The sequence below is a fragment of the Cupressus sempervirens genome, chromosome 7 (genome assembly GCF_028749045.1).
Source record: "Cupressus sempervirens isolate cs-2001-9-10 chromosome 7, ASM2874904v1, whole genome shotgun sequence".
NCBI classification, from domain to species: Eukaryota; Viridiplantae; Streptophyta; class Pinopsida; order Cupressales; family Cupressaceae; genus Cupressus; species Cupressus sempervirens.
The window spans coordinates 671422664-671448208 of NC_143124.1; the positions used below are offsets into that span (position 1 = coordinate 671422664).

Sequence of the window (25545 nt, forward strand, 5' to 3'; positions counted from 1 at the left end):
AGAAAACTTAGCAAGATATGGAAAAGAAGTGACTTAGCGAGTGGGAATTTGGATGGAAAATGGTTAAACGTGGAGAAGATTTCCCAACAAATGTAGGAATCCGACCATCCTTGGGAAACATTTCCCAAAACTTGTTGGAATCCAACCCTCTTTGGGAAATAATTTCCCATCAACATGGAATTTCTGACATAAGAGTTTGATGACAAGGCATGAATCATGATCAAAGGTTGATGAGGGATAAATGAAGTCTGTTGAAAATCTGATCAGGAGTGGGAGAAATTGGAGTGAATGCCAGATATTTCTTCCCAAAGAAGGTTGGATTCCGACCCTTATTGGGAAATAATTCCCAATATCACCTCATTTCCGCCCTTTGAACAAGCAAGTTAATTCCCAACAGCAAGCTAATTCTGATGCAAAATTTAAGGGAGATGAAATTCATGTGAAAGTTGATCATAGGAGAGATGAGCTTGAATTTGATGATGAGGGGAAATGATCTATAATTTTGCACATGAAATATTTCCCAAGAAAGGGCAGATTCTGCCCTCTCCTGGGAATTTTATTCCCGTAACTACCGTATTTCCGCCCCATGTTATAGTCCCCAACGCTCAAAACAATAGGGAATCCGATTGTTGAATTTCAACGCCATTGCATCCTCATGATTAAGTCAACCTTCATTGAAGGGAGCAGCATTTTGACTTAATTAGATCAAACATTCAAAACCATTAAAACTCCCTTAGTGTGTCGGCCCATGGAGAATTGAAAGCAATGTAAACAAATCATTTTAATTGGCTCAATTAGACCAGGTCGTCACCCTAAAATGATGTGCCTTTTCAGCCTTAGATCATGTATAAAAGAAGGCTAGATCTCTTCATTCTAACATCAACCCAAAGAAACTGGGTTCTGCTACAAATAATAAAGTATACCTTCACAATCAGTGGTTTTTTGACAGTGAATTAGCAGTAATTTTTCCTTAGTAAGGAAGTGAGCGGTTTTATAGGGTGACAGACCACTTGAAGCCGATAATTCTACCAGGACTGAGATCAAAAGAAGGAAATAGCTTGTTGTAAGGAAGCCAATTCTCTTAGTGGGTCTGATTATAAGGTAAAATTACTGAGTCCTGAAAATGTTTTGGCATGAATTTTATCATTCACTTTCAGATTTCTTATCTATTTTCAAGTATGAGGATAGATCCATTTATAAGTGACTGAATTCTTCATTTACTCAAGAGAACTATACAAACACCATGGGAAGGAAGAGTCAGAATTGAGCATCAAGTCACATGAAATAATTGAGATTAATCGCAATTGAAAATTTGATTAGGGTCCTCATTCGAATCCAATTAGTTCAGGTCTGATGAGGGAACTGAATTGGCTTGATGGCAATTGGTTTGGTGGACTTCATTATTAGTTTAAGTTCCTTTAAAAATTGATAAGTCATAATATGAAAATTACAAGTTTTTTTATTTGAGGTCTAACTAATGCATCATTGGGGTGTATTTCGAAATTACAATAAGGCTTGGTTTTCTAATCAAATCCAAATCTGAAAAGGCTGAGTATACTATTAGGAATAAAAGTGTAGCATGCAAAACAAATCATGAATTTTGGTGTCAGGAAGATTGAAAACCTAAGTTCAAGGATTCAAAGTGAGAAGGAAGATTCACATTTAAGTATTAACATGCAAATTTAGATTGAGATCAAGATGGGATTCAAGCTCACCAAATCTACAAGTGGAAGAAAATCAGCAACTTGAATTCTCTCTAGAAATCCAAGCTTTCTTTGAAATGGATCCATTCAACCACATGAAGATTCCACCATTTCAAGAGGTTCAAAGATCAAGTTCAAGTTCGAAGATGACGACTAGAAGGATCACAATGCCAATTCAAGTTAGGCCATGAGAAAATCTCAGAGGATAGAAGAGATTCGAGGAAATAAATTTGAAAGCAAGGGTCATCACAATCATCTGGAAGAGAGCTTATAGTATCGAAAGAATTAATGAAGTTAAAAAGGTTGAGAATCAAGATTTATAATTGAGAGTTACTTGCCAACAATCAAGCAAGAAATATTTGAAATTTTAATAGACATTCTACTAGCCAGCATTCATAATACATGTTCTTAAATGGATCTACAAGATAAGGATGATGAGGTAGCAATCGGGTGTCTTCTCCAATCAGAAAATTCCAACTTCAAGAACAGTCAATCACATTATGCCAAGTGTCTTATTTTCTCATTGGCAAATGATTTGGTGCCCTCATGTAATTGGTTGTAAATTCGACAACCCTAATTAGGGTTTGTGGGGATCAATCCTAGCCCTTGATCTTCAATCAATCTTGGCCTTTTATTGTTATTGAACATTTATAAAAGGTCAAGGGTTAGAAAGTTAGACAGACAGTAGAGCTAGAAGCATTAGAGAGCTAGAAGATTAGATTAGGCTAGCAAAGGGAAAGACTTGATCAAATTGTTGCTATGGTGCTTTTGAAGTAATGGAAAATTCATTGTTGGTTCTCAAGGTGAACTACTTAATATTTTTTGTAAGTGTTACATGCATTATTAGGATCTCAATCCTCAAGCTCTTTCCGACCCCGACAATTGCCTTCATCATCTTGATTAGATAAGCTCTTCTTCTTCCTAGTCTTCCTTGCCTTGCTCTTGCATCCTTGACTCCTCATCACTGTTTTCCTTAGTTGATCTAGGTTTTATACCTTTTTTCCGGTCCTCCCCAATGGTATTCAGTCCAATTCTTTATTTCTCTCATCTTGTCCATCATTTCCTCCACCCTTCTGGTAATATTAGCCATAACTTGCATCCTTTTTGGTGGAATTTTTAATTCCGAGTTAAGTGCAACTAGTTTAGGGTTGTACTATCTCACCTTGGCCATCAATTAACAACAACCGCAACTTGGATCCAATCAGTGATCCCTCCAAGCCAAACATCTTCTAGAACTTCCAACTCTACAAGTTTGAATCTCACTTTGATACCACTTTACCTAATCAAGGTTAGAGGGTTTGAAAGGACTTATCAACCTTGCTATTGAACATACAAAGCACAACACAAAATTGAATGTGAAAAAACAAGAACTTTACTAACAATATTGAGAATGTCAACATACCTCTAGACCTTCATATGTTCCTTACATTTGGCCCATTGGCCTCGCATGCAAACATACAGGCTGTCATGTGCTTGTTCCAATGAATTAAAAAAACAGATGTCTTTTGGATCTACTCACCCCTAACTACACCCAATGCTCCCTTATACATCTTGGTGTGTTTATTTATTAGATTCAATCATAGGAAATCATTTTGTCGGCCTCCCAAGTACCAAACTTGGTGTAGTCTGTACAAGCTGTGATTCCTTGAAGGCGGCCTAAATCTTGGTTCAAGTCCTTTTGGATGTTGCTTGGCTCCATATTGCCCTTGTGAGAAGCACAATTAGCTCTGCAAGGCTTGGGAAGATTTTGCAAACATTGGACATTAGGCAAAATCTAAGTTTTCCCAGGACACTCTTGCATCGTATGCCCTCTAAAGGGAATTTATGAAAACTAAAGGAGGCAGAGCTAAATAAGACACTGAGTCTAAAAACATTATAAGGTTCCTAGACAAGATTACAAGCTCCAACAAGCTTTCAAACTACTTTGAAGGACATCTTTAGCTTCACAATTCAATTTTGGCTAGAGTGGACATGAATCAAATCAATGAAAAATAAACTAATCTTTAGCTCCTCATCAAAACAGCACATATTTAAGCAATTCCATTCAATTCCTATCACATTTTACAATCATGAACCTTTTTTAGAGAATAATTGAAAGGGTCGATCTTTCATCTTCCTTGCCAATTAGTGTTCAGAAATATATTTTATCCTAAAAACCTATATAACTTCTATTAATTCAACCCCATTTTTACATATATTTGTCTTGGATTGATATTCCTGTCATGAGGATGTCTTCAAACAAATTGTTAATATTAATTCATGTTCTAATGTGGCTTCAGCAATGATGGAACAAAATGTACTCCACACTGGTAAAACCAACATCCATGCCTTAAAAATCTTCACCTAGTGAGCTATCACCATTAAACTTGAATTTAATAAAAAAAAATTGATGTGGCTTGAGTGGTTTTCTTGTTTTTCATCTCCTTTGGAATGATGATATATCCACTCAAGAGTTTGAAGAAATCTAAAATTCTAAATAGGAGATGCACCTAGCTCTTCATGAACTCTTTTTAGAGTACACCATACGTCTATTATATTCTCTACTTCTTTCATATTGTTTTGATCGCTTTTGGATATATGAAGTGCTCTGAGAAAACTATAAATTGCAGATTTTGTAAAACAAACAATCACCTTCTCTAAAACTCAAATTTTCTCTTTCAGGCTCCTAATTGTTTCTGCCACACCATTTGACAGTTCTTACTGTGTGAGGCATTTCTACCTCCTAACGGAGGTCCTAGACTCCTTACCATTTCCAAAGCAGACCTTTTGTAATTTTTCTTCGTTTCACAAATATGACCATCTTGTGAGGCCATTGTTTATCGATAATTACAATTATAGCAACTTCATTGTTTTGACTTTTACTTCATCTACATTACCAAATTTGACCTGTTCTCTTGGTTATAGGACAATAGAGAATCAAAAGACAAACTATGGAGTTGCTGAAAGTAAAAGTTGAGTAATCTCCTACACATGATAAACTATAAGATCATATAGCAATGCAGGTTAACAAAATACTTACAATTCTACACATGACAAGGCCAACAATTGTAGATGCAAACCATAGATTCGGTTCTGTCATGGAATAATGCTGACTCAAAAATTCAACATGGTGTCCATAAGACCTTACAATCTCCATTTCAGTTGAAAATAATAGCAATATAGAACCTGCACACGAAGCCATATTTCTTATTTTTGCAAAGAAAATATTATAGAACATAAATATTTTGCATAGCACCATAATCAAACTTATAATAATTCTCAGCCTTGTATTATGGAACTTAAATTTCCTACCATTTGCACGCACCATAAAAAAAACAAAAAAAGCGAATGGTTTTGCATATTACAGATCAAAGCATGTGAACCAGAGAAATTAGTTACAAAAATGTGAATTTTATTGAAAGCTGATATCAAATGCTCTAAAACACAATCCTGTCCATTTCAAAAAAGAAGTGGAAGCACATTTAACATCTCACTTTGATTAAATAAAAGATCTTTAAAAAGTAATAATGCCTATTTGGTATGGTGGTTGCCACGTTGCCATATGGATTGGTGATTCACTAACATATATAAGGGGTTATGAGATAGCTTTGGATAATTTGTCAATTACTTTAATAAAGACGATATATCAAATCATTTTGAATTAATTAAATTAACTATAATGCTGATTGAAGTGTAGAAGATGTGATTATTATGATTGTTCTTTTGAGAGGGCATCAACAAGGGATTTCAGGCTTGCTGCTGTTGGTGGCACTTTTGGAGAAAGTATATATAGACTGAAATTGATATTCCAGTATATTCATGGTTGTCCAGTTGGCTTGTGAATTCTAATTTTTAATCTCATTGCTCTTAAAATAACACTTTCACCTTTGTCACATACAAGAAAAGTTGTTGCATTTGACCATGGTAGTGCAGTTAAGGTTAGAAAATATTTGACCAAAATTTAGGTCAGTTTAGTTGATGAACAGAATAGTGAATGTCTTCGATTTACTTATATTTTACATGCAACATACTTACATGTAGAGAATGAATCGAATTTATAAATTTAGTACCCTTTTTTACTTACAACTTCCAACCTTTTTCTAAGTTCTTACCATAATCAGCCAGATGATCTAGTCTTTTTTAATCTTTGGTAGACTATAAAACCTCTGGTATAAAGGAATGTTGTTGCTAGATTTGGTCATAAGACATGAGTTATCTACTCTTAAGGTTGTCTAACTTCAGCCTTCAAAACCACTTTATCTTCACCATTCTGTATCACTCCTACTTTGATATTTTCCATGACAATTTTTAGGATTCTGACATCCTCTTACAAAGTATTTAAGCCGAAACCTGTCCTTACAACTTGAAAATTGGAAACTTGCATATCTTTAGCAGTTTTATCTAAAGAAGTCTATAGTTAGTGTACAATGCCTATTATAATGTTTGAATAATATGGTTTATCCAACTATGTATTAATTGTTTATCAACTTCAAGGAGTTATAAGCATTTGTTCCTTTTGGCAACTGTCGGGTCCTTTAAATAGATTTTGTATCAGCAAGGAAAGCAATATGATCCAGTCAGACCGTCTTAGATCCTTGACGGACTATCTGTGTAATATCCCATCCCTGACAGGATATTTACTTTTCTAATCTTCGCTTGTATTTGTTTTGGGTTTAATGTTTTTGATATATTTGCAATGCTTAATACAACAATTTCATGCAACAAAATAGAAGGTATTGCAATAATATTTCAACTCAAGAACTGGACATTACATAAAGAATATACAGCTGAAAATTCCATATTTTTATATCAGCTTAGATACTCAGTATTTTCACAGAATGTCAACTTATAGGTAAAATATACCTTGAAACCATTGGTCATTCATTGTTGCCAGAATGAAGTATAAAGTTGGCAGCAGTCATGATCATCAAACCCCATCTAATATATGGCAGCAATTAAATAATCAAAGCCTTGAAGTTTTTTGTAGATTATCACTTCCAAACTCTAACGATTCCCACGTGCCAATGAAGAAGGCACAACCAAGATGAATAAATTAATAATTCTTATCTTCGATAACTTCTGATCTTCTCTTAGTAACCTCTGAAAATGTTGATAAAAAAACTCCAATCAAGCACAATGTGACTTCTAAGATAAAGCCACCAGTTAACAAACCTCAAATGATCTTTCACACCCTCAGAAAGACTGAATCAAAGAGAAGCTACTCTCTCCAAGACCAATTTGTAGCACAAACCTGGGTCTCACTGCCAAAAATGCCAAAGTACCAAGACAAGTGTTGCAAATGATCCATAATAATGAGTTCCATTTATTTTTTGCACCCTTCTATAAACTTCTCAAAGCTGGTTGATCCCTTCTAGAGACTTCTTAATCATTTACTATCATTTAAAATAATATTAAATGTGTGCACATGACTTTGATAAAATGTTTTAATACCTTGCCTCTAAGTTATAACTAATTAATGCGCTTTAAAAATCACTTAAATGAGGGTCGTGGCCTCGTTGCATATAAGTGATTTTTAATACCTTATATTCTAATCACACCTTATTAATAAAGTAATCACTTTATTTATAATTACATAACTCCACAAATAATCATTATTTCTCAATTGCGTCTAAACCTTGAAGTCAACCATTGTCTCCACTTTGTACTCAATTGCCTTAATAAAAGTAGTAAGGGTCCTTTATCAACCAACGATTTACTATAAACAGTAAATCCCTCATTATCTGATCAAACCAACTACGCAATGCAATCATAGCCTGTTCAAGTCCTTGACTTATCCTAAAATAGTTACTATAAATAGTAAATTTTCCAAACTAAACCAAACAAAGAGAAACCGTGAACACTTCTAACCTCTGGAATAGGAAAAGCCTCCTACACTACCAACTAGGACTCCTAACCATCAGTCTTCGTCTAAGAGGACCAATAATAGGCTAATCCAATTATAAACCATATCATCCCAAAAAGAGGACATTAAAATCTGCCCTCCCTGAAATTGCTTGTCCCCAATCAATCTCCGAAACAAAATAATACACTAGTCCACCCGGATCCCAAGGGCACAATTGTGTATGTCCTTGTTGATACCAACTAGTTCCTATAACACCAACACCAAAATAACTAACAATACCTGCCAAACCAAATCAATACCAACAATTGGTGTCACAAGAGGAAACAACTCAAAGAAAGCAACTCAAAAGGCTGACGAGGTTTACTACCCGAAACCACGCAAGGTGAACTATCATACATGCTATCTATAAATTTTATTAGATCGTGTTTGGTGTAGACTTACCAAAGTGTTTGATATGTATTCTGAAATATGGCAGACTGGTGTCTTCCTTTTGATAAACTTTAATGTACTTGCTGTAAAATATAATTATCTTTATCTGAGATCAGTATGCCAATTTTTATTGAGATAATCTGCAGAATTAGATTGAGACTAATATATATATATATGTTGAAACATGACATAATAGAGTCATGACCCTATACGTTCATGTCCCAACATGTATATATCGATTCATAACAATCATAATTAACATTAAGCAGTATTACATAAGTCATGGGTTAAACCCGATAGCAATGACAATTAATGTAATGAAGCCACCCGATATTAAATTGGAGATGGCGTTTCAATACTAATTAATGGTCTGTCGATATAAAGATAATTGACAGTGAGATACTAGTCAAATATAGTATAAATTAACCACCCAATTGTATAAAGTTAAACAGATAAAACAATATTAAAAATAATGCACCATAAATTGTTAGTGTGTGTATATGTATGTATGTATGTATGTATGTATGTAAATTACTAGTTTAAGGCAATGTTTCAATACTCTAACTGCTAACTTTCTTAACACTCCCTCTTTAGCAATAAGGGATTGGAACTTCTATATACAATTGAGTATACTTGATTATATCTGATGAAATATGATGTCTAGCAAAAATCGGTCTAAATAACCATAATAATTGGTTTTCATGATGTCTAGCAAAATCCGGCCTATAATCATGATGGATATCAATGTGTCCGATAGAATCTGGCCTATAACAATGACACCAATAATTTTCATGATGTCCAGCAAGATCCGGCCTATAATCATGATGGATATTAATATGTCCAACAAAATCCGGCCTATAACAATGACACCAATAATTTTCATGATGTCCGGCAAGATCCGGCTATAATCATGATGGATATCAATGTGTCTGGCAGAATCCGACCTATAACAATGACACCAATAACCTCCAATACTTTTGGTATTTAAAGGTTGGTCATCTATTGATAAGATCGTCACCTTATAATAGAGACCTTTAACAAAAATATGAAAGATCGTCACCTTTCATTTAACAAGTTTGCAAACAATAATTTAATATAACATTCATGAATAAATTTACAAAAAATGTAATTACATATTTGTCATACCAAGTTTAGATCTAAAATACTCTATTTTCACTCTTGCAAGAGGTTTAGTGAAAATGTCAGCATTTTGATCATTTTTGTTAACATAGATCAGCTTGATCACATTCCTGTCAACCATGTCTCTGATATAGTGGTATGGAGTATCAATGTGCTTTGACTGATTGTGGAACACTGGATTTTTTGAAAGTTTGATGCAACTCTAATTGTCACAATGGATCACAGTGGAATCTAACTTCTTCCCAAATTATCCAAATAATAGCTTCCTTAACCAAACTGCTTCACGTGCTCCCATGGAAGCTGCCATATATTCTGCTTTAGTAGAACTCAAGGCAATTGTAGGTTGTTTTCTACTAATCCATGACACCATTGCTGATCCAAGATTGAAGCAACATCTGGTGGTACTCTTTCAATTTAAGGAACAACCAACCCAATCAGAATCCGTGTAGCCTTCAAGTTTGATTTCAACATTTCTGTACTTTAGTCCAAGACCAATAGTGCTATGACGATATCTCAAAACATGTTTAGCCGCCATCAGGTGTATTTTTTTAGGTTCACACATAAAGTGACTTAGTACATTCATAGCGTAGCAGATGTCAGGTCTAGTGTTTACCAAAAACATGAGAAATCTAATAATTTGTCTATAGAGGGTAGGATCAATAGATTTTGAATGTGTTGCTTCCTCTTTTAGCTTGTGTAGATTAGTTTCCATTGGAATTGCAAGTGGCTTGCTGTCCATCATCCCAAATCTATTCAAAATATCTTGAGTATATTTTCCTTGGTTTAAGAATATGTAATCTTCCTTTTGACATACTTCTAGGCCCAAAAAATAATGTAGCCAACCTAGGTCTTTCATGTCAAATTCAGCAGCAAGGTCTTGTTTGCATTTAGCAATCAGATGATCTTCACCTATTATTAAGAGATCATCAACATAAAGAACCAATATAATCATATCTCTATTAGATATTTTGAAATAGATGTTAGGATCAGCTTCATTTTTAGAGTACCCTAATTTGATGAGATAACTGTCAATTCTTTCATACCAAGCTTGAGGGGCTTGTTTCAAGCCATACAATGCTTTCTTTAGTTTACATAAATAAAGATTTTCATTTTTTATCACAAAACCTTTAGGCTGTTCAATATAAACTTCTTCATTTATGACTCCATTTAAGTATGCAGTTTTCACATCCATTTGATGCACCTTCCATCTTTTTGTTGCTACTAAAGCAAGAATTGTCTGACTGAAGTAAAATGAGCAACAAGGGCAAAAGTTTCTTCATAATCAATACCTGCTTTCTGTGAGAAACCTCAAGCAGCAAACCTCGCTTTATGTTTCTCAATGCTCCCATTTGCTGCATATTTGATTTTATATAACCATTTAGAAGAAACAACAGGTTTGACTTTAGGTCTAGGTACAATGTCTCAGACATCATTTTGTAGTATTGATTGATATTCTTCAACCATAGCATCTTTCCATGCTTGGAAAGTTAAAGCTTCTTCAACAGATGTAGGTGCAGATTTAGTGAGCTCAGTTACTTGTGCAGTATAACATGATTTGTTTCTAGTTTTCTTGACTTCCTTAGTAATTTCATCTGGTTCAATATTATTTCCTTCAATCATTTTTCTTGCCCACAATGGTCTCTTTTTGGTATTTGAGATGTTTCTATTTTTTGCATCTAGTATTGAACTCGTTTCTTCTGATATATTCTCCCTCTAAATTTCAGATTGTGGACTTTCATCTAAGTCTGTTGAAGGTTCATCATTTGTACTTATAGATAGTTTTAGAGTAGTGTTTTCCTCAAATATGACATCTCTGCTTACTTCTACTGATCTTTGTCCAAGAACATAGACTTTGTATCCTTTTGAGTTTTCACTATACCCAACAAATATTCCTTTCTTTCCTGATGGTTCTAACTTAGTTCTTCTTTCTTTAGGTATATGTATATACCATAGTTCCAAGAATCGCTTGAAAATTTCTTGAATCGCCTGTTTGGCAATTTAGTTCAACCTAGGCGATTTTTTTTAATTGTGAATCAGCTTTCCCTATTTTCTGGTATGCGATTCATGCTAAAAATCGCCTGAATCAGTCCTAAAAATTGGCCACGGCAGCAATAAAGTTGGATTGATTTTTTAATAAAAAATACATGTTTTTTCTTTCCTTTTTGGCCTTTCCTCTTTGTTTTAACCATAAAGGGCTTTCTAATTGTTAAGCATGAGTAGAAGAGAGGAAAAGTGAGAGAGAAGAAGAGAAAAGAAAAACCACAGGTTTCCAAACAACAAGAAAGAAGATAACCAAAGATATCAAAAGTTCATCTGGGGAGGCCATAAATTGCATTGGGAGCATTAAGGCGTCAATATCAACACTCCTCAACTCATTTGCAAGAGGTAAGTGCTGATTTTTTTTTTGCATGTTAGTGTATTATGCATTTTTTGTTAAATTTTTTTGTTTTCATTTGCAAATCTTGAATGTTTTTTAGTTTTACTAAATTGCAAACTAGGGTTTGTTGTTTTGTAGCTTTTGTTTATTAGTTTCAAACTTTGATATTTTACATGAATTTTCTTATTGCAGCAGCCCTTTGTTTTCATTTTCTGCAATGGGTAAAAAAGATGAATGTTGGAAATATACCAAAAAGTTTCTTGGAAGAAATAAATTTCAAACGAAATGTATGTTTTGTAAAGAAATAAATTATGGAGGTATTTATAGATTCAAATACCACGTTGCTGTTATACCTGGACATGATATTACAATTTGCACTCAACAAACTGTTGAGGCAAAACGCACTTGTTTAGTGGCATTAGAAAAATATGAACAAGAGAAATTGAATAAGAAAATGCAACTTGAAGGGTTAAGGGCTATTGGCTCCCATGCTCCCGTAGCTGCATCTGCATTTGCATCAACTTTTGCATCTGTAGGTTGCGTTGGAGAGGGTTCTTCCAGGCCTCCTTTTCGTCCTAGTTCTAGTGCTCATGCGAGTGCTAGTGCTAGTCGGTCTTATACTGAGACTGAGTCCAACTCTAACCTATTGCGGCCTAGAGTGTGGAAAAATAGAATGGATAGTTATTTTGTGCCTCACACTACTCTTGGCTCACAACCCACGCTTAAGGGCATGAGTTTGAACAAGGAGATTCATCATGCTACCAGAAAAGAGATTTACAAATTTTGGTACTTTTGCAACATTCCATTTGTTGCAGCCAAGTAATTGATTCTTTTTTTCTTTGTTTTCTTTAAGGTTAAACTTTAAAATAAAATTTTAATTATATCTACTCGTTTTATGATTCATTGATTAATCATAGATTCGCTTTACAAGCTTATATAATGATTTGACATCTAAATTTCTAATCATTATCTATTTGTGATAGGGCTCCTTATTGGCAAAACATGATAGATGCAGTTGCTATTTGTGGTCTAGGGTTTAAAGCCCCAACTAAAGCTGAGTTGAGTGGATACCTCTTGGATGATATGGTAAAGGATATGAGGGTTGAGCTTGAGGAGAACCGAAAAGGGTTGCACCATCATGACTGATGGTTGGACAAATAGGAGGAATAAAACACTCCTCAATTTTCTTGTATCCTGTGGAGGTGATTGATCATTCTACTTTCTTACATACATAATTGTGAATCATGATTGAATATATTATATTTCAAAGTTTGATTTGTTGATTGCTAATTTGTTGATGATCCATTATTATTCGTTGTTTTGTAAGATATACCATGTTTCTCAAATCCATTGATGCTTCTGCTCATATAAAAAATGCCACATACTTATGTGAGGTTATTGAGGAAGTCATAGCAAAGGTGGGGGAATAACTTGTGGTGCAAGTGGTGACAGATAATGCAGCAAGTTATGTTGCTATAGGTAAACTTTTAACTTTTCTAGTTTTGAAAATAAATTTATTTGAATTTTGAACTTTTTCTAATTCTAAATTTCCTAAGTTCTAACGTGTTTGAATTTCTAATTAACTTAAAATTGTTGTAGGTAAACTTTTGATGGAGAGGTACCCCTTCATATTTTGGTCCCCTTGTGCGGCACACTGCATTGACCTCATGTTGGAGGAAATTGGCAAGCTAGAGTGGGTCAAGTCATGTGTCAAAAGGGCAAAAAAATATGCAAGTTTATTTATAATCATTCATTTGTCCTTAACACAATGAGGAAGTCCACAAGAGGCAAGGAGTTAGCTCGTCCAGGCATCACGAGGTTTGCCTCGAATTTCATCACACTGCAAGCCTTGTTGACATCAAGGGACGATTTGAGGAGCATGTTTGTTGGGCGGGAGTGGATTTCATCTTCCTATGCTATGACCATTGTAGGGGTAGATGTGATGAATTGCATATCTAATGATGATGGATTTTGGAAACTTGCTAAAGAAATCTTTAAGGTAAATTTATTGCAATTTAACATTTGGTATTTTACAGTTTACTATTTAGTATTTAATATTTAATATTTAATTGTTTAATGATTTAGTTTTACTTTAAGTTATATTATTTTACAATTTATATGTAAGTTTTGACTCAAATTTTCATTTTACTTTATATGCAGGTCACTGAGCCCCTTGTATCTCTCCTACAAACTACTGATGGGGAGAAGCCCACTATGGGCTACATATATGAGGCCATGGATAGGGCCAAGGAGACCATTAGAGCCCAGTATGCAGAAATGCAGGAGAAGTATGCCCCTATTTGGAATATCATTGATAGAAGATGGTAGAATCAACTCCATCGACCCATCCATGCAACAACTTACTTTTTGAATATGGCATTTCATTTCCGTCCTAACTTCAAGGCGGATGAGGAGGTTCTCATCAGCTTATATACATTGATCCAGAGGTTGAGTAGTGATGAGGATAGTGCAACAGCAATCATTGACCTCAACAAGTTCAATAATAAAGAAGGGACACTTTTCTCTGGCAGGATGGCCATAGATGCTCAAACAACAATACAGCCAGGAAAAAATTAAATAATATATTCATGAATCTAAAGTTTATGACTTATAAGTTGTGCACTTTAAATTTTAATTGTTGATTATGTAATTTTTAAGTTGTAAATGAGACTAATTGTTTTTGTTTTCCCTTATTTCAGATAGATGGTGGCAAATGTTTGGGTCCACAACCTCAAAACTTCAAAAAATTGCCATCCATATTCTGAGTCAGCCAAGTAGCACTTCTAGATGTGAGCACAATTGGTCCATGTTCGAGCACATCCACTCGAAGAGGAGAAATAGGTTGACTATGCAGAGGTTGAATGATCTTGTCTTTGTTCATTGCAACCTTCGTCTTACGATCAGACAGATTTTGGGTGTTGACTCCTCTCTGATCATTCTAGAGAAGATTGATCCAGAATCAAAGTGGCTCACAGAAGCTGTGGATCCAGTCTTCATTGAGGAAGACCGTGAGTGGGTTGACCAAGTGGATATAGAGGCTAAGGCTGTGGCAATGGCAAAGGAAGCAGCTAGAGCACATTCAGGCATTGGTAAACGCACACGCGCACGCACAAACACAGGCCATAGTGATGTTGTTCGTGAGCCCATCTTACATGTGGGGGGTATGGCTCGGTGGTCCTCTAGGACCTACCTTAGATGCCTTTTCTAGTAGGCAAACTGGATACTCAGAGGCTGAGGCTAAGGCTGCGACCGAGCTTGAGGATGATGATGAGGATAATGATGAGGCTTGAGCTGCAGCCTTGTTTTTTCATTTTGTTTACAGATATTGATACTAATAAACATACGTTTCATGGATCTTCATCTTAGATTCTTACATACATTTATGATTTGATGTCTTATGGATCTTCGTCTTACATACATTCTATGATTTGAATCATTATGATCATATGATTTCTATTTACTTCAACTAGCCTACATTTTACATTTTACAAGTAACATAGTTACGTATGTGATGGATTTTATGTTCCATGTTTATGTATGTTAAGTTTTAACTTCTATTTGATGATGTTATAGTGTGTTTAAGTTATATTCAATAAAGGCTGCATGATATAAGTTTTAAATTGTTAAAATCTCTAAATTTAAAGGATTTTTTCAAATTTGCCTATTCATGGCCGATTCACGATTCGATTCGGCCTTGCCAATTCCAATCGGATTCCTATTCTCCTTACTTTGGTATATACACAGGACAACCAGAGATCCTAAGATAACTTAAGTTAGGTTTATTCCTTGTAAAGACTTCTTCAGGTGTTATATTTTCTAAGATAGAGTGTGGACATCTGTTTTGTATGTATACAACAATATTAGTGGCTTCTGTCTAGAATGAAAAGTGTAGGTTTTGATCATGAAGCATAGCTTTTGCTGCTTCAACAATAGTTCTATTTTTTCTTTCTGCACCATTCTATTGAGAATTATAAGGTACTGTATACTCCCTCTTAATCCCAACAAATGTACAAAAAGCTTTGGAATTCTCAGAAGTATATTCTCCCCATTGTTAGATCTTAGAGTCCTAATTTTCTTTGACGCTTGATTTTCTACCAATTCTTTGAATTCTTTGAATTTTGATAACACTTCATTTGATTCGTTAACTTTTAAAAAGAAAATCCAAGTCTTCCTAGAGTAATCATCGATGAAGGTTATGTAATAGGAGTAACCTCCTAGGGAGAGAGTTGGCATGGGCCCACATGGATCAGAGTGAATTAGTTCTAGAATTGATTTAAACTTGTGTTCACTAATAGGGAAAGGTTTTTTAATGTTCTTCCCTAGGGCACAACCTTTACATATACTTGTATGAGTAGAATTTAGGTTTGGAATTCCAGAGGTGATTTTGCCTATCTTTGGTAGTGAACTGAAACCAATATGCCCAAGTCTTCTATGCCATATTTCATTAGAATTTGTTATTTCATAATTAAAAGCTTGGTTTTGAATATTACATAGTTTATATAAGGTCCCATCTCTAGTCTTGATAGTGATAGCATTTTTAAGACTTGTGTTTTTAGGCTAGTACAAGACTTTATCTTCGTTGAATGTAACTTGAAAACCTTCATTCGTTAATCCAGAGATTGAGATTAGGTTTCTTTTTATTCCAAGTACAAATAGAACATCTTTCAACTTTAATGTAACTCCAGTCCTTAATTGAATAGAGCAGGTCCCAATGCCTTTGACTGGATGAATGGAGTTGTCTCCAATAGTAACTCCTTCAGATTTGTAATTTTCAAATGTTTCAAATTTATCCCTGAATCTTGTTATATATCGGGAAGCGCCACTATCTATTATCCACACACTTTAATTAGAGTTTATCTCACTTGATAAAGCACAGTACAAAACTAGATTTTCATCTTTCTTACTTTCAGCTAATGAGGCTAAGATTCTTTCCCTTTCAGGACATTTGCTCAAGACATGTTCAAATTTCTCACATTTATAGCATTTAACTTAAGAGAGATTAGTATTGTTGAACTTATTATAGTTTTTCTTATAATCATGTTTCTTTCCTTTAAATTTCCTTTTCTTTCCTTGATGATTTCGAGCTAAGAAAAGAGCTTGATTTTCTCCCTCTTGATTTGATACAATACCTCTAGAAATTAATCTTGACTCTTCTGATGTACAATCAGTTTTTAGTTGATCAAATGAAGGAATTGAAGGTCTACTAACAACTTGAATGAATGCTTCCCATGATAGTGGTAATCCTCTAAGTGCTAATATAGAGAGTTCTTGATCTTCTACTTTGTTTCCAATGGAATTTAAGTGATTCTTAATTTCAGAGATCCTTCCAAAATAAGATGAGATTGATTCTCCCTTATTCATTGTAGTATTCATCAATTGATTCTTCAAAGTGATCAATTTGCTTGATTTGTTTATTTCAAATGCATTTTTTATTGTTGTGAATATTTCAAAGGCTTTCTTCAGATTTGAAATGGAAGGAAAAATGTGATCCTTTACGGAGTCTATTATGATTTTCTTGGCTTTATTGTTTCGCCTTCTCCAAGTGATTTTTTTCCGTTTCATTTTCAGGAATTGAATTATTAGATTCAATAAATAATTCTAGTTCTAGTTCGTCAAGGATTGTGGTAATCCAATTTTTTCATGAAAAGAAATTTACAGCACCTTCGAGTCTGTCTTCTACTCTTACATTATTTGACATATTTGCAGCACTTTTGATAGTTTCTCTACCAAGTAGGCTCTAATACCATATAAATTTTATTAGATCATATTTGGTGTAGACTTACCAAAGTGTTTGATATGTATTCTAAAATATAGCAGACTGGTGTCTTCCTTTTGATAAACTTTAATGTACTTGTTGTAAAATATAATATCTTTATCTGAGATCAGTATGCCAATTTTTATTGATATGATCTGCAGAATTAGATTGAGAATAATATATATATGTTGAAACATGACATAATAGAGTCATGACCCTATACGTTCATGTCCCAACATGTATATATCGATTCATAACAATTATAATTAACATTAAACAGTATTACATTAGTCATTGGTTAAACCCGATAGCAATGACAATTAATGTAGTGAAGCCACCCGATATTAAATCGGAGATGGCGTTTCAATATTGATTAATGGTCTGTCGATATAATGATAATCGGCAATAAGATACTAGTTAGATATAGTATAAATTAACCACCCGATTGCATAAGGTTAAACAGATAAAACAATATTAAAAATATTGCACTATAAATTGTTTGTGTGTGTGTGTGTGTGTATTACTAGTTTAAGGCAGATGTTTCAATACTCTAACTGTTAACTTTCTTAACACTATTGAACACATATGCCATCAAACACATCGCCACTGAAATGCATAGAGGTCATGCACATGAGTGTAAAACATAAAACCGTATGTACTCTGCAACATGTACACAACCAAAAAATCCTCTGCAAGCCTTGTTTGAAATCTTGATGCATTGGAAGGATCCCAAACTCTATATAGAAGATTTACAAGAAGAACATCCTCTGACTTATATTGCTCAATGCTGATCTCAACTTCACCATGCCAAAAGTGGTGAAGCCAACCAATGGGACTTGCCTAAACTGCAGTACTAGCCTTGTGTGTCCTAAAACAAATTGAACTCACATCCATCTACTATGTAGAGATACAAATCTTGAAGGTATTTGCAACACTACAACTATCTCCAAACTCTGCTAGAATCCCATGGATGTGTTGGTTCTACAAGTGATTCCCCACCATTGATGGAGTCGAATAACTGCAACTACTACTTCCATCAAATGAAGATAGTGAGTACCCATCCCACAACCTTGTGGCCAATCCACATAGATACATCATCAAATTCTCCAATTGTGGATCTGGAAAGAAGTGATGAGTACTCCTCCCTATGCAATCATGATAAAAAGCTCCAACTTGGGTCAATGATTGACCATCATAGTCATGGGATGAAATGACTGATTTGCTTCCAAGGAAGGGAAACAAATCGAAATGAGAGCCAAACTCTCAACTAGATAATACTCTACATATGTTTTGTGAAGCAGAAGGAGCAGTGTCATGAATTGTAACACAAATCATTGATGAATCCACCTCTACATTACAAAATCTACCAAAAATTTGCCTTGCATCACCCATCAATGGACTAACCTCAAAAGAACCTAGTGCAACATGTGGTTCTCTATTGCTCTCTACTGATGCATCACCCATATGTATCACTATGTTCATCTAACATATGAGTACCCCAACCAAACGTGGCCGACATCTGATGAGCAACATCAAAATGCTCTATGGTTGTGGCTATCATGTTGTCGTTAACCTTAAGTTGTCCAAACAATGATAAGGACTTTGAAACTTGTGTCTCCAATGCAAGCTCTTTGAATTAAAGTTTGCACTATGATATGACATTGCATCCACATCACTCACCTCATGATAAGAAACATCGTGTGTGCAATCAACTATGCATGCATCAACAACTAAGGTACTGCTTCTATGTACCTCAAAGGATGGCTCAACTGACAAAGTAGAAGCAGCTGATATAACAGTATCTTCACACACTTCCGCTCCCTATGTAACTGCATGTCCATCCATATCACGACCCTGGTATTCAATCCCACTAAATGAATTTCCTAACTTATTTTCTAAGGTCGTCTGATTTGAGAAATCAGACTCATCAAGACATGAATTCTCAACGTACAATATATCATTAGAACCTGATTCTTGAGTACCTTGATGTGACAACTCACTGGTACAATCCTGCACATGTATTAAAATTGCTGCCTCTTGCCGATGCAAAGTTTCTTTACTGCTGTCATGTAAATCAGAACTATTATGGGACAAAATTTCCATGCAATCCTCATGCTTGACACTAGTATCATGTGCGCCAATACTCAAGATCACTCCCATAACACTTCCTAAACTCGCCATGACTAGCAAATCATCATTATGCTCAAGTCAAAAACTACTGTCATAAAGATCAGTCATGTGGATTATAGGCCTACTTTTCCGTGAAAGTGAATCATATGTAAGCTACAAATTACGATCGATCTATCATTGTGGTTGTTTTAGAACTTCCACTATTTTTACACAAGGTTATACAACAAAAAATTCCAAATTTTTATATCAGCTTAGATACTTAGCATTTTCACAAAATATTGACAACCTAGTTCATAAAATATATCCTATTATCTAAATCAATGGTGCCTAGAAAATTTAGGAGTTACAATTCATGAACTTGCATGTAAGATATGCCTTGAAACCTAATGCAGAGGGTTTACCAATGCAAGAAAAAACTCTCCTTATCAAACCCTTAGGACTAAACACACACCTCAAGTCCGTGACCTCTTTAAGGGTTTCTTCAATAGTTTGATACACAAGTACTTGGCCTTGGACAAATCTTCCTTGACCCCATTTGAAACTCAAAAATTCCAAACTTCTCTAATGATACAACTTCTCACATCAAGTTCCCTTGTACACATAAAGAGTTCCTTGTATTAACCCTTGCTACACAAGGATCACACTACAATGTTTCTGTAGAGAGTGGTTAGGCCCTTAAGGCTCCTTCATTGAATTTAGGAAACCAAAACAAACCAAGGGATTTAGTATAAAAGACCCACAACACCATTAGGGGCATTTTCTTTGTAAGAGTACTAGTTTCCTTGTAGCCCTATTTGAGGTCTCATCTAACTTTTGAAACTTCCAAACAAGGACCTAATCTAATAGAAACTTCAGATACACATTTTCTAGTTAACAGACATACCCCAACTTTAGACTGGGTTCCACCATTGACTAGGTCAAATACCCACTATTCATACAAGCCTAAAAGGGCTAATATGTATGATGTACAAAGCAACTACTAAGCAATTAGTTATCTCCTCACAATTGACACATGATACACCTATGTCCAAGCATAAAAAATCACCAAATCGACCATTAATTGGCACCTAATCCCTTGGTTTCTATCTCTGCAAACCAATTCTTTACCTTCGTGACCTGTCACACAATGGATGACAGGCCTAGGGCACCAAACCAAAATTCACCATTTTAAGGGAGCATCGTAAAACAACTTGCATTCTAAATTACCTATTATAACCTAACATTCCCCAAAGATTTGGCCAATCTGGCTAGTGGAATGCCAAGTTTCTATGAACATATCTTCAAAACCTAGATTAAGAAGGGCTTTAGAGTAATCTTTACAAAAATGGCTCTAACTTACTTCAATCTTTACCAAAACTCTCCAACCCAAGTGCAAATGAAAGTTAACTCATTACTCTAAACAAACATGTGCTTTGATGAGACTTCCCAATTTGTACACAAGGAAATTGCGAAAAAACATTAAATTTTCAGGACAATCACTTCAATTCAATTCAAAATTACATCAACCTTGTATGCCTTGACCCCTATGAGACAGTTAATGACATTTCACAATAGTTGGAATCAATTCTAACCAATTTTTGAACCTACCTAGCCTTTAGGATCAAACTTGCAAAAATTGCAATGCAACTTTTCGACAACTTTGCATTTTTGACAACTTGCACTCCTAACCATAAGATGAACATCATTACATCAAATTTGTGTCATACATGGCCAAAAGGACTCAAAAACACCAATTCTACCTTTTTCCTACTTGTTTGACCAATTTGACCAATTTAAACCTACTAGGTCGTAATTGCTCTTACAATAACAATATGGCTTATTTGCCTTACAAAATGATTCCAAAGCATTACATAATGATTCAAAATGGCCCATGGGACCTTATTACTGTTAATGTTAAGCATCAATAGACGTAATGATGTTATGAAAATTCTGTTTATTAAGACATATGCAAGTCTATAACAGGTTCTTCCAATAATATTTATTGATGTTACTTATATATATATATATATATATATATATATATATATATATATATATATATATATATATATATGTTTGAATGATTGTCTTAACATATATTATCGGCAGGCAGTATTATCTTCAGATTATCGGCGGACATCTTAACATGTTCAGATTATATGCCATCAAGAGTCATGTGTTGATTTAGTTTAAACTATTAGTTAGTTGTGCCTCCGTAGAGGCATGACCCTACATGGCCAAAGGCCATGTAGCATCATGACTCTACGGGGCATGACCCTTTGAATATCTATATAAACAAAGTGCAGATCGATGGGAGTGTCATCAATCCAAGGCATCACAGACCCAACGATCTACACATTAACCTTGCAGAATATATTCTCAGCATTCTCCTCTTCAATTTGATTTAGAAGACCATCACCATATTCATTCTACAGTCTGTGTTATCAGCGATGTACATTGAAGGATATCCTGCAACTAGAGATCATTCATCATTTCAAGAACAAATCTGCACTGCAGTTGTTATTCATATCTGTTGTAATAGTTTTATCTATCAGAGATCACTAAAACTAACATGGTATCAGAGTCATTCTAATAAGAAAATCTATTACTCAGAATTAAAATCTAAAGTCACAGATTTATAAAAGTTAAATTATATTCTTAAATCAAAATGGTGATGTAAGGCTAGAAGATAGGCTTTAGGGTGCATCAAATTTTTCATCATGGAAAATTTGGGTCATGACAATATTAAGAGAAATGGAATTAGAGGAGTATATCGAAACAAATATATCTATGCCTGAAAATGATCCAAAGAAAGTAACATGGAAAAGACACAATAAGATTCTGTAAAAGATCATATTCTTCCATCCATATCCAGTCTCAAGATTGCATTTGAGATGTTCTCTTCTATAAGAGATACATTTGAAATCAACAATACTAGCAGATTATTAACCCTAAAACAAAATATACTATATATAACGATTAAAAATGGAGAATCTATTCTATCCTACTTTCTAAGGATTTCTGAATTAAAAGATAAACTTGCAAGAATGGAAGTTGATGACAAAGAACTAAGCATGATAGCACTAAGAGGTCTTCCTCTATCTTGGGAAACATTCATTCGAGGTTTAAGCTCTCGACCTCGAACTTCCTAAATATGATTTACTAAACAATGAATGCACACAAGAAGAATCAAGATTAATCTCAAGAGGACTAAGTATAAATCAAGAGAGAGACATTCAAGCACTTTATGTAAATTCAAACAAGAAAAGAAAATTCAAACATAATAGAAGGGAAACTGACAAATCATATAAGAAACGTGATTGGTCCAAAGTTAGATGTTTCAAATGTGATAAAATTGGTCACTCCCATAACTTCTGCCCTGAAAAGAAAAGAATTCAAGCAGCCTTAGCAAAAATCAAAGGATTGGAAGTAGAGAACGAAGAAAAAGAAAACTATGCTTTTTACTTAGCCCTTTCAAGTGAATTAAACTCAAACAACAACACTTGGATCATAGACAGTGGAGCATCTCGACACATCACTGGTTTTAAAGACAAATTTGAGACTTTCTCAAAAACACTCCTCAGAAGAAGTTACCATTGGAGATAACTCTACTCATCCTATCAAAGGCATTGGTTCCTGTTCAATTTACCTAAATTCAGGAATTACTCTCCAACTCAAAAAAGTTTATATGTACTTGGAATAAAAAGAAACCTAGTCTCTATTTTTGGTCTTGCTGATCAACGATTCAGAATCACTTTCCAAGAGGACAGAGTTCTATTTTGGCCAAAGAACTCTAATATCAAGAAAGCCATTTCCATTGGATTTAGAGATGGAATATATAAACTTTGTAATAATCAAAATCTAGCTCTTAGTCATGAAACATCAAATTCAACCGAAATTTGGCATAGGAGGCTAAGTCACCTTCACTATCGTGCATCATCATCCATAGGAAAGAGTGTAAAAGGTTTACCTAGTCTCAAAACTGATCACTTAAGTATTTGCAAAGGATGTGCTTTAGGCAAAAACAATCATTTCCTAAAAGTGTTCACAAATCAAAATCCATTCTTCAACTAATTCATACTGACCCTTGCGGTCCTATGTCTGTACATTCTCTTAACGGGTGCCTTTTTTATGTAATTTCTATTGATGATTACTCTAGAAGAACTTGGATCTACTTTTTGAAACAGAAAGAATCAGCTAAAGTATTATCAAAATTCAAAGAGTTCAAAGTTCAAAAACTTTTGCATTGCTGTTGGGATTAAGAGGGAGTTTTCTATACCATATAATCCTCAATAGAATGGAGTTGTTGAATGTAAAAATAGATCAATTGTCGAATCAGCCAGAGCAATGATGCACGATCAAAACCTTTATACTTCCTTCTGGATTGAAGCGTCTAACACTGCAGTCTACATTCAAAACAGATGTCCACACTCAGTATTAGAGAACACCACTCCTGAAGAAGTACTTATGAGCATTAAACTAGATCTAAGTCATCTAAGAATATTTGAATGTCCTATTTATATCCACATTTTTAAAGAGAAAAGAACAAAACTAGAAACATCCAGAAAGAAGGGAATACTCATTGGATATAGTGAAACAACAAAAGGCTACAAGGTCTTCATTCTAGGTCAAAGAACAATTGAGATTAGTAAAGATGTGAAATTTGAAAAAGATATCGCCTTTAATATTTCTAGAAACAGTGATGAATCTGTTATTGAATCTATTCCTAAAGTAGATGAAAATCATCAAGTAGAAATTAAGAGGGAGAATGATATTGAACCACCCTCTACCACTACATCTAATCATGAAGGTTTTGAAAATGTCAACAATAAAAAGAGGCCACTTTGAGCTAGGAAAATGATAGAAGAAAATCAAGTTGAACCTAATGAAGTGATTTGAGTAAGTAAAAGAACGAAAAATCAATCATGTTATTGTAAGGAAACTTAGGTGCGGAAATAGCTTCCTACACTAATCTCATAAAGAAAGTATGATGCAAATCCTATTAAAATCTTCTACACTTACAGATTCAATATCATGTAAACAACAATATTGTAGCCAACCATGCATACAGAAAATAGACAGAGAAAGGAACACATAACACAAGGATTTGACGGTGGGGAAAAACCTTTTGGTAAAACAACCCCACCCCTTCAGAACCTGCACAATGTATTATCTTCAACACAAGGTTACAATACATTTGCAGTGCAAGTTCAACATCAACAACAGAAGACTCCAGTAGCTACTCGCAGTACCAACAATACACCCTTTTTGCATCGCATCTCTTCGCAACCCTAAAAACGCTTATAACATGTGCTTCACATTAGGGCTACTCCCAAAAGGTAAACCGTATTAGGGTTTTACAATTCTCCGAGAAAATAGGAAACCTAAAAAATTTTCCCACTATTGGGGTAGAGTGTACAGTACTCAAATATCTTAGTTGCCACATGTCTTCACCTGTCACTGAATCTTCCTAACATAGCTCTTACGTGTCATAGGAATCCGTCATAACCGTTTTAGTCATGATCTCCTTACACACAATTCAAGATGTCGACACATCAACATTATTTGCAAGAAATACATTTTACAAAACAAATAATAAGAATAGGAATTATACAAGGTTGAGACACCTTATTCCTAACAGTTATGTTGCATTATTAACTGAACTTATAAAAATTGAACCTTCAAATGTTAAAGAAGCACTTTCAAATAAGTCTTGGAAAGAAGCAATGATTGAAGAATATAACTCCATACTATAAAATGATGTATGGGATGTTGTACCAAGACCTAAAAACAAATAAGTTGTTTCTTCTAAATACTTGTTTAAAATTAAGCATGCATCTGATGGCAACATTGAAAAGTACAAAGCCAGATTTGTAGCACGAGGTTTCTCACAGAAAGAAGGTATCGATTATGAAGAAACATTTGCACCAGTTGCTAGATATACTTCAGTTAGAACAATGTTGGCTATCGCAGCATCCAAGGGATGGAAGGTTCATCAAATGGATGTCAAAACAACATTCCTAAATGGCAAAATTGAAGAAGTCTATATCAAGCAACTAAAAGGATTCAATACTCATGACAACAAAACTCATGTTTGTAAATGAAAGAAAGCTCTATATGGTCTCAAACAGGCTCCCATAGCATGGTATGAAAGGATAGACAACTATGTAATGAAGTTAAGATATTCTAA

At 34.5% G+C, this 25545-nt stretch overlaps 1 protein-coding gene across 2 annotated transcripts in view; it reads right to left on the minus strand.

Annotated features, from left to right (window-relative positions):
• Positions 1-25545, minus strand: part of LOC149548452 (uncharacterized) — a 98653-nt gene that overhangs the window by 45234 nt on the left and 27874 nt on the right. Inside the window, exons 2-3 of one of the 2 annotated variants that reach the window (XM_089792521.1) lie at positions 23635-23761; positions 4723-4868 (exon numbers count right to left, since the gene is read on the minus strand). In XM_089792521.1, the coding sequence (XP_089648647.1) occupies positions 4723-4839 (117 nt within the window). In that variant the 5' untranslated portion in view covers positions 4840-4868; positions 23635-23761. The remainder of the gene's footprint in view (positions 1-4722; positions 4869-23634; positions 23762-25545) is intronic. The other variant, XM_089792520.1, reaches the window with a different exon arrangement.